The following is a 10,117-nucleotide window of genomic DNA, read 5'->3' as shown; positions in this document are numbered from 1 at the left end:
TAACTGTATCACTACTCCACTGTGAGGAAACCTGCACATAGTACTATGTGGTACTTTGTGGCTCTGTGTCCTGACTCCTGGGTCCACGGGCCGCTTTCGGCCCCGGGGCCGCAGTGTGCCGCCCCCGTACTACTGTAACACACAGCCCCACGCTCACGCTTCACCTACTGTAGTGTCGTAACCCTGCACACGTGAGGCCCCGCCCCCGCACACACGCGCGCCCACGCGCACAAAGGCTCACGAGCGCTCCTCTCGCGCTCGTTTCCCGGGACTCTCCGCGGTTTTACGTTTGTCTCTTTTCACGCGGAGCTGATGCGCACCGGGCCGGAGTGAAGATGCTGCGCGGAATTCCGGTACGGTAAGACCAGGACTCGGCTCTCCCGGGTCCGCTTCTATAGTCCGGGTTTAGTCTGGGTTTAGTCCTGGTTCAGTCCGGTTGTGGAACGATATCGACCGGCAGGACGCACTTTGAACGGGACATTGGGAACAGTCAGGACACGCAGTTTGTGCGCATCAGAGCACACAGCCCGAGCTCTGCGCAGTCTGCGTCACTAACTCCAAATGAGAGTTTTAACGTTACATTTATTATTATTATTATTATTATTATTATTATTATTATTATTATTATTATTATTATTATTGGCATTGAACAGCGCCCTGTTAAATGCGTGTGCGTGTGAAGGTCTGAGCTGCTCCAACAGTGAAATGTTTCACAAGATACTGAAGCATAAGAGCGTTTCCTCTTCTGAAATGTGAAACTTTTGATGATTTCCACGTGTTTGTGGCTGGTTCATGTCGCCCACTCTCTGGGGTAACGGTGTTTAGAATGAGTCTGTGTGAGCTCTACTACATGATGCAAAATGTACACGTTTATTTTGGAGCAGAGCCAGATTTTCACAATAAAAGCTCTTAAGGTCACGCACGCGCAAACACAGTGACTACAGCTCAGGTGAGAGAGGGGCACAGCAGGCCTACACATCAGGTCTACACAGCAAGTTTACTCAGATACACACAGGTTTATAGCTTTAAAGTGGCCCTATTCTGCAAACTGGACTTTTTCGAGATTTTAAACATGTTACACTAGTTTCTTTCTCTCTGACCCTCTGAAGCTGTTTTTGGAGTGATTTGTGCATGTTTGAGTAATCTTTAATTGTTTATTTTCAAGACCCCATTTTGCAGATCAGCTTCTGTTTTCATCACCCACTGTGATGCACACACTTCGTTCTCCAATTTTATTTTCTTAATTGGTGATACACATAGGATTCAGCAGCATCACGTAGTCATTAGAAATGAAAAATGAAAACAAATCTACTACTTGCTAGTGTGATCTGCAGCTATACATAGATCAGGTCTCTGGTCTCTGGTCTGGTGTCTGGTCTTCGGTCTGGTCTGGTCTTCGGTCTGGTCCTGGTCTGGTCCATGGTCTCTGATGCTGGTCTGGTCTCTGGTTTGGTCCTGGTCTGGTTTCTGGTCTGGTCCTGGTCTGGTCTCTGGTCTGGTCTCTGGTCTGGTCTCTGGTCTGGTTTCTGGTCTGGTCCTGGTCTGGTTTCTGGTCTGGTCCTGGTCTGTTCTGGTCTCTGGTCTCTGGTCTGGTTTCTGGTCTGATCCTGGTCTGGTCTATGGTCTGGTCCTGGTCTGATCCTGGTCTGGTCTCTGGTCTGGTCCTGGTCTGGTCCTGGTCCGGTGGGGTCTTATTTAACCAGAGCCGTGGGGGAAACTTATGAGTGGAAACTTCACATCTGTAAAGTCTTAATCCACAAAGAGCTTTGTGCATCTGACAGAGCTCTGCAGAGGAATTTATGAAGCAACAATCAGAACAAGACCACATCCAGGAGCAGAAACGTGTGTTTGGTTTATATGAGCCGAATTATTATGAACACGAGCACTGCTGCTTCAGATCTGTGTTCTGTGTTTGTGTGTTCTCCCCTGTCTGTGTGGAGTTTACGTGTTCTCCCTGTGTCTGTGGTATTTTGCTTGTTCTCAATGTGTCTGTGTGGAGTTTACGTGTTCTCCCTGTGTCTGTGTGGAGTTTGCATGTTCTCACTGTGTCTGTGTGGAGTTTGCTTGTTCTTCCTGTGCCTGTGTGGAGTCTTCGTGTTCTCCCTGTGTCTGTGTGGAGTTTGCATGTTCTCAATGTGTCTGTGTGGAGTCTTCGTGTTCTCACTGTGTCTGTGTGGGTTTCCTCCATCAACCCAAAACATGCACAACAGGTCAAATCCTCCAGCTGAGCTTGTCCTGACTAAGACTAGCTCAAGATCTGGACTGGCTCCATAATTTCCACATTTTAAATCACAATATTAATCTAAAACAACTTAATAAAATAAACAAGTCCGCAGACATTCGAGTCAGAAACCTGCGGTGCCCAATGAAAGCTGACATTGTTGTGGTCTGATTGTGTGTGTTCCAGGTGCTGTTGTTGCTGGGGGCTGCAGACCTGAGCAGAGCCTATGTGTTCCAGGCCAGTCGCCCATCAGAGGGAGGAGACCCCCCCTCCTCCCAGACCAAAGGTAATTGAGCCAGATGCCCTTCCTGTGTGTCAGACGCCTTCTTTGTCTTTTGTTTTTGTTGCCTCAGTGCTTTTGTTTTTTTGTGGGTCCTTAAACTCTCCAGATCCTCTTCAATGCAGTCAACCATAAATGAGAGGCTCCAGATTGGCAAGGCAAGTTTATCTGTGCTGCACAATTCGTACACAAGGTAATTCAAAGTGCTTTACAGAATAAAAATACATTTAAATCACAATACAAAAAATCTAAACATAAATAATCACAAATAATCATCATCAAAAGAACATTAAAACAGAAGACTGCAGAATAAAACCTTTTCAGTCATATGCACAGATAAACAGAATTGTTTTGAGGCTGGATTTAAACATTGTCAAAGTAGAACATTGATTCCCCATGTTTAGTCCTGGCTCTGGGCTGCACCAGGAGGCCGGTCCCTGAAGTCCTCAGAGTGTGAGATGGTTCATGTGGCTTTAACATGTGGTAGATGTACTTTGGTGCTGGTCCATGGAGAGACTTGTACACAAGCAAAGCTGCTTTAAAGTCTGTTCTCTGAGCAATAGGAGCCAGTGCAGAAACCTGAGCACAGGAAACATGCGTGAAGTACTTCCTGGTTCTAGTCAGGACCTGAGCAGCATTGTGATGTGATGGGTCCTCTGACTCCAGCTCCTCTGACTTTTGCTGACTGGAAGTTGGCTCAATTTGACTGAGTCTGTTGAGAAGTTTGGAGGGTGAAGTGTAGAGTAGAGGTGAGTTTTAGTTACGAGCTTAGAGGCGCTGTCTTAAACGGTTTGCAGTGGTCCACAGTTACTCCTAACTTACCTCATGCATTCTGAGCATCCTAATTATTCACCATGAGTTTCCATGAGTTTAAAAGAACTTTTCACAACTCTCAAAGACCATCACGGTAAAGTTAACAACTAGTATGCTAACAGTGTACTTCCTGATACCCAAACAATAAAACGCTTTATAATTAATTCGATGCAGAAAGTACACAGTGGTCTTATTTAGGTACAGTCACAGAAAACAAGAATGTAATATATGACTGACACACGCAGTAGAGACTCATTTCCTTTCATTAGCTACACAAACAACAGTCTGCATGTTAATACCAAATACAACTATTACTACTACGACTACTACTACTACAAAGGAGACTGCGCTCCAACTACAAGTCTGCATGTAAAGATACATATACTACCAGTAAAAATACCAGCAATTCCACAACACAAACAACACCCCTGCAGCCACCTAGACACTTAGAGCTGACTCACTTTGCACCTGTAACTGACAAAACTGTCCAAGAGATTGTCACCAGTCTGAGTTCGTCTACATGCCGCCTCGATGTGTTACCCACTAAATTTCTAAAGTCTGTACTCAACAGTTTGCTGTCACCACTCGTTTGCATAGTTAACATGCCACTTCAATCTGGAACGTTCCCAAGAGCTTTGAAAACTGTAGTTATCAAGCCTCTCCTAAAGAAGAGCAGCCTTGATGCTACAATACTGAACAATTACGGACCAATCTCAAATCTGCCATTTTCAGGTAAAGTCCCTGAAAAAGTTCCTTACCAACAGCTTATTAACTTTATCCAAATGAACAACTCTTTCAGTGTCTTCCAGTCAGGTTTTAGACCCCACCACAGCACTGAGACTGCTCTTATCAAGGTGACAAATGACATCTGTCTGAACACTGATGCAGGCAAAGTCTTGATCCTGTTACATCTGAGTGCTGCCTTTGACACTGTCAATCATGGGATCAGAGACTAGAGGACTGGGTGGGCATCCCTGGTACGGCACTAAACTGGTTCAAGTTCTATCTAGAAAACAGGGACTACTTTGTTGAATATATGTGCATCCAACAGATCAGTGTGTGGAGGCAAAACAACTTTCTCAAGCTAAACTCAGACAAGACTGAAGTCATCAACTTTGGCCCACAGAAACATAGAGAAAGTGTCAGCAGTCACCTCCCGTCTCTCTCTCTCTCTCTCTAAAACCTTCTAATCAGGCTACAAATCCAATGGTAATAATGGTTTCATACTTGAACTTTAAATGCCACATCAAATCAATGACATCTGCAGCTTTTTACCATCTAAACATTGCAAAATTCAAAGGTTTACTATCAAAGCCACACTTGGAGAAACTTATCCATGCATTTGTCTGCAGTAGGTTAGACTACTACTGTAACGGCCTGCTCACTGGCCTCTCCAAACAAGCCTTAAGACAGCTTCAGTACATCCAGGACACTGCTGCTCAAGTCCTGACTAGAACCAGGAAGTACTTCACACATGTGTCCTGTGCTCAGGTCTCTGCACTGGCTCTTGTGGCTCAGAGAATAGACTTTAAAACAACTCTGCTTGTGAAAAAGTGTCTCCATGGACCAGCACCAAAGTACATTTCCCACATGTTAAAGCCACATGAACCATCTCGCACTCTGAGGACTTCAGGGACCGGCCTCCTGGTGCAGCCCAGAGTCAGGACTAAACATGGGGAATCAGTGTTTCAGTTTTATACAGCTAAAACCTGGAACAGTCTTCCTGAAGATGTGAGACCAGCCTCTTCTCCTTTAATGTTAATTTTATTACTTTGTGTACAAACTGTGATATACAAATAAACTTGCCTTGCCTTACCTAACTACTACTTCTACTACTACTACTATTACTCAAGAGCTGCTTATACAATATCTCTGTACTGGGGCAAGACACATTTTGTTCAAATACATGGAAAAAATCAGGAACAGGACCTGTAATGCGGTGATACAGTGTCCGATCAAAGATTATTCAAAGGTTGCAGAGGTGAGAGGATGTGGCTGTCTGTGTAGTTTAGCGGTGACTCTGTTAATTTTCAGTTATCTTGGAGTGGGTTAGCTCTAGAGCTCCTTGGGTTTCTTTTTTTGGAAAGTCCCAGGTTGCATTTTTTGGGCTTGTTCTTGAACATCACTTTTACTTCTTTAAAGAGGTGATTTTTAACCATTTTCAGGTCTGCTTCACATTAATAGACTCACAAAATATTGAAATACACACTGTTAACATTTGAGAAACATTTTAAAGCTGATGTTAAAAATGTCATTACAATATGTGCATCAGTAGCTCTCGTTCAGCAGCGACACACGATGTTTAACTAATTACTTCCATCCATTTTCTTCCGCTTATCCGGAGGCGGGTCGCGGGGGCAGCATGCTAAGCAGGGACTCCCAGACTTCCCTCACCCCAGACACGTCCTCCAGCTCCTCCGGTGGGATCCCAAGGCATTCCCAGGCCAGCCGAGAGACATAGTCCCTCCAGCGTGTCCTGGGCCTCCTCCCGGTGGGACATGCCCAGAACACCTCCCTAGGGAGGCGTCCAGGAGGCAACCTGAGCAGATACTTCCTTTTACGCTTATTTACATGGGGCTGTGGTTGCTTGTTTGGGCTTTTTTTAATGACCTGTTTGCTCATGGCTCTCTGAAAATCTGGCAACCCTGGTTAGCTCCTCTGGCTTCTGTCTGGGCAGATGTTTTGAGCTGTTTTGTTTTCTTGTTTGTTTGTTTGGTTACTTCCAGGGTGTCCGTGTGGGTTAGATGCTCTTGTTCTTGCCTGAGCAGATGTTTTAAGCTGTTTTATTTGTTTGTTTGTTCATAAGGTTGTTAAAAGTATCAAAAATCAGATCCTTTTCTGAATAGCTTTAGAATGATCTTGAGATGTATCAAAACAAGTATAATACCACATGCGTTTACACTCTGTTACTAAAAAGGAGCATTTCTTATCTTCATTGTGGTATCAGAATCGGTATTGAGTATTGATTCTATTCCTAAGTATCAAACTGGAGTTCGAAATTTTTGTATCGTGGCAACCTGATTTGTTTACAGAGGTCTCTGGTGCATGCTTGGGCAGATGTTTTGAGCTGTTTTGTTTGTTTACAGTGGTCTCAGAGCGGGTTAGCTCTTCTGACTCCTGCCTGTGCAAATGTTTTGAACTGTTTTGTTTATTTGTTTGTTTACAGTGGTGTCAGAGTGGTTTAGCTCCTCCGACTCTTGTTTGGGCAGATGTTTTGAGCTGTTTTGTTTTTTTGTTTGTAGTGGTTTCGGAGTGGGTTAGCTCAGCAGGTTTGTGCCCGGGAGATGTTTTGTGCTGTGTTGTCTTGTTTGTTTATTTATGTGTTTGTTTGTTTACAGTGGTCTCAGAGTGGGTTAGCTCTGCAGGTTCGTGCTTGGGCAGATGTTTTGAGCTAGAGGAGGCCAAACCTCCAGGATGCAGATGTGATAACCTGTGTAAGACCTACCTGAGCTGCTGCAGCGACTTCGACGACCACTGCCTCAAAACAGGTCAGAAACACCTTCCACTAATTACAGGCCTACCCAATTACAGGTCAAACTTAGAAATGCCTATTAATAGGTTTCAGTTTCTTGTTGAGCATTCAAAAGATATAATATGAATTGTTAATTGCTCTGGCAACAATCCAAAAATTGAATAATTCTGAAACCCATAGATATGCCTTGCAAGTGAATATACTTTTGTTTAAATGTTAATGTTAATAGGTATTACTTGATAATGACTTGATACTTTGCAGCTGATGTCATCAGCGCCCCCTGTGGATGTGACGCTAACAGCACCACACTATTACATGTTCTAGAAGAAGAAGACTTTACTCTGCTCTTTATTTTAACACAATCTGACCAGAAAAAGCAGCTGACTTAGCTGGAACTACAACAAATGAGTGGATTTGTGCTTTTAAACAAGTCTCACACATACAATTACAGTCACAAGGTAGCTAGCATTAGCCAAGAGTTTTTCATGTAGTCGCTCTTACCTTTACATGTAGAAAACCCCCAGCATGATGTCACTGCAAATTTTCAATACATTTAAATAATACAAATTAAATTACACATTTAGTTGTTATTTGAAAAATACAATTTTAAACACACATTTTGTGTGAATAAACAGTTCGACAGACTTTTATTGGAGACATGTTCATTATGAGACAGGAGATAACACTGACGCTAAAACCACAGCTGCAGGACACAGTTTATTGGTTTTACAGCAGCAGCCTCAGTCACAGAAACTAAACATGCAATACATGTAAAAGACTGTATGCTCAACAGACTCATTTCCTTTCATTAGTTAAACAAACAGCAGTCAACTTCCACAACTTTTGGATGAAATAGTTGAAATAATAAAGGCCCACGCCACTCCTTGTGACTGTGGGGTACCTGCTACAGCGATGATCCTGCCTTTTGTCCCCATTTTCACCGCTCCTTCCCCCAAAAACAGCGCCTGAATGTTACTACTCCATTCAATCCAATGAGACCATTTCTGACATTATCATGCCTACACGGTTGGAAACAGAGATATGTCCTCATTGGCTTTTTGGTTCAGTATGGTGTGTGGAATACATGTATCTTTTTTTTTTTTTTTGTTTTTTTCAATTTTTTCATCCCAGTTCAGTCATCCAAAACCCATGTATTTCTATTGCAAGTGCTTGGACATTGCCATGTCAACATGGTTGCAAAAATTGGTTTGTCCTCATTGGCTTGTTTTTTTTTGTTTTTGTTTTTTTGTTTGTTTTTTTAGTATGGCAAGATGGATGTCTATACCAAATTTCAAATGTCTTTGACAAACCAAATTTTGTGATCCCATTACATTTTTAAGGAGGCAGAGCTGTACATTTTGTACATCATTGTGTTCAAGTCATCAGTGCACACATTGGGTCAGAATCAATCTGATGTCACCTATGAAAAATATGCACATTTTTCTGCTTCAAAATTCCCACCAATTTGTGGCTGAGCCACACCCCATTTCTGAATTCATCAAAAATCTAAACAATAATGTTTAATTACAAATACGTCCAATACCAATTTTCAAGCCTTTTGAAAGAAATTCCAAGGTGGAGATTTGAAATGTAAGAGAAGTACAATTTTGCAAAAATAGGGTTCCGCTCAATATGACCAACTTCCTGTAGTGTTTAGGATGAGGTCATAATAATATTTTTTTACTTGTAATGACATGGGCTATTTTTATGCTAAGTTAAATCTTTCCATTTTTAAAAAGGTTTGGAGTCATCTTCCATTGGTGTACTGTATTTTGACTTTTTAAGGGGGTGCCATGGTGGCATTTTTTATCTTTTTTAATTGTGCTTTTTGATTATTCCGTCTTTTGAGAAACTGGAATTTAAGCTGATAGTTGGATTAGTGTTGTGGCAACAACTGACAGGGGGATGAAAGAGACAGAACTTGAGGAAAAGTTTAACAATGTTTATTCACAGGTTTTAAATGTGCAAATGAAGGTAGATAGATCAGGGGAGTTGAGAGCAGGGTTGTTTGCCGTGGTCCAGGAGTTGACCGTGAGCAGCGGGATCAGAGACGAGGTGAGCAGTACTGGTACAGGTGAACTGGGTCGGAAGATGTGAGGTTCTTACCGGTCGTGGAGAGCAGGGTCGGAGACAGAGGAGCTGAGCAGGTCCAGGGAGCGGGATCTGACGAGGAGCAAAAATACCCCAACTTAGAACGAGTAACAAAATGCAAAAACATGAAACTGAGCCAAGCACAGTTGTACCACTGTGGATAAATGGACGATCTGGTGCTGAGTGTCAGGTTCTGGCTCCCTTTGTCCTCCCCAGGTGCAGCTTGATTACTGTTTAGATGCAGGTGTGCACAGGATGTGCCAAATTTCAATTGCCTATGAGAAACTTTGTAAAAAATTATATTGATCTTTTCAGGGGGCGCTACAGAGTTATGTTATGTTATTTTTTGGAACAAGGATTTAAAAAAAAAATAAAAATAAAATAATGTTCAGGGGGTCAAAATCGGCCTCAATCCGGCTGCTAAAATAATAATTAATAATAATAATGGAATTGTTTTGACCCATTATTTTTCTCCTACAGCATAAAAGCTAGAGTCCTGTGACTTTGTCACATTGTGCCCATCACAAATGAGGCCCCTGTGAATTTTGCACAAGTCCACGACAAATAGATTGTCTTGAAGTAATTTTTGATAATAAAATTTCAAGAAGGCGCTTGAGAGCCATTTTGCTAGATAGGGTCTTGATTTCCATATCATTGCGTTCAGCTTGCAAATTTGTAGAATTGCTCTATTGGCTTCCCCCCCCCAAAAAAAACCCCACAACCAAAGTTATATATAAATGTAATTGATAATCTTTAATTGCACATGGGTTTAGTGGGTTTTGGTGTTTGTGATAAAAATTGTGTGAGGAGATGTCCTGAACGCGAGGGTGTGCTCTTTTGTCATTCCCGGGTTCGATCCAATATGGGCGACTTCCTGTAGGATTTAGGGCGGGGCCATAGTATCATTTTTGTCATGTCCTGACATGGGTTAGGGTTAGGGGGTTAGGGTCAGATTTTTACGTTGATTTTTTTCTGGGTCAGGCTCCCATTGGCCCTGTGAAAATGAAAGTTTGACGGGGCGCTACCCGTCAAACATTCATTCATTATGTTTTCTCGGGGTCTGCACTCAAAATTAGAACTCAGAGTTCTGATTTTCAATACTGGTCACTGGCATGTCGGGTCTTGCACCATTAGCCCCTCCGACTACCAACACTCACAAACACACCGCATTCATACTAGGCAGTGTGGGTGAAGTGTCTTGCCTAAGGAAACAATGACCTCTGTGGTATTCCCAGCGGTC

The 10,117-nt window shown here is 42.7% G+C and overlaps 1 protein-coding gene across 1 annotated transcript in view; it reads left to right on the top strand.

Annotated features, from left to right (window-relative positions):
• Positions 1–223: 223 nt before the first annotated feature.
• The window catches only part of LOC117378395 (ectonucleotide pyrophosphatase/phosphodiesterase family member 2-like), a 51,783-nt gene continuing 41,889 nt past the window's right edge, over positions 224–10,117 (top strand). The window contains exons 1-3 of the mRNA XM_055225119.1: positions 224–353; positions 2,408–2,507; positions 6,653–6,802. Coding sequence (XP_055081094.1) covers positions 336–353; positions 2,408–2,507; positions 6,653–6,802 — 268 coding nt within the window. The 5' untranslated portion in view covers positions 224–335. The remainder of the gene's footprint in view (positions 354–2,407; positions 2,508–6,652; positions 6,803–10,117) is intronic.

This window comes from Periophthalmus magnuspinnatus, chromosome 11 (genome assembly GCF_009829125.3).
Source record: "Periophthalmus magnuspinnatus isolate fPerMag1 chromosome 11, fPerMag1.2.pri, whole genome shotgun sequence".
Lineage (NCBI taxonomy): Eukaryota > Metazoa > Chordata > Actinopteri > Gobiiformes > Gobiidae > Periophthalmus > Periophthalmus magnuspinnatus.
This window is presented reverse-complemented; position numbering and strand designations above follow the sequence as displayed.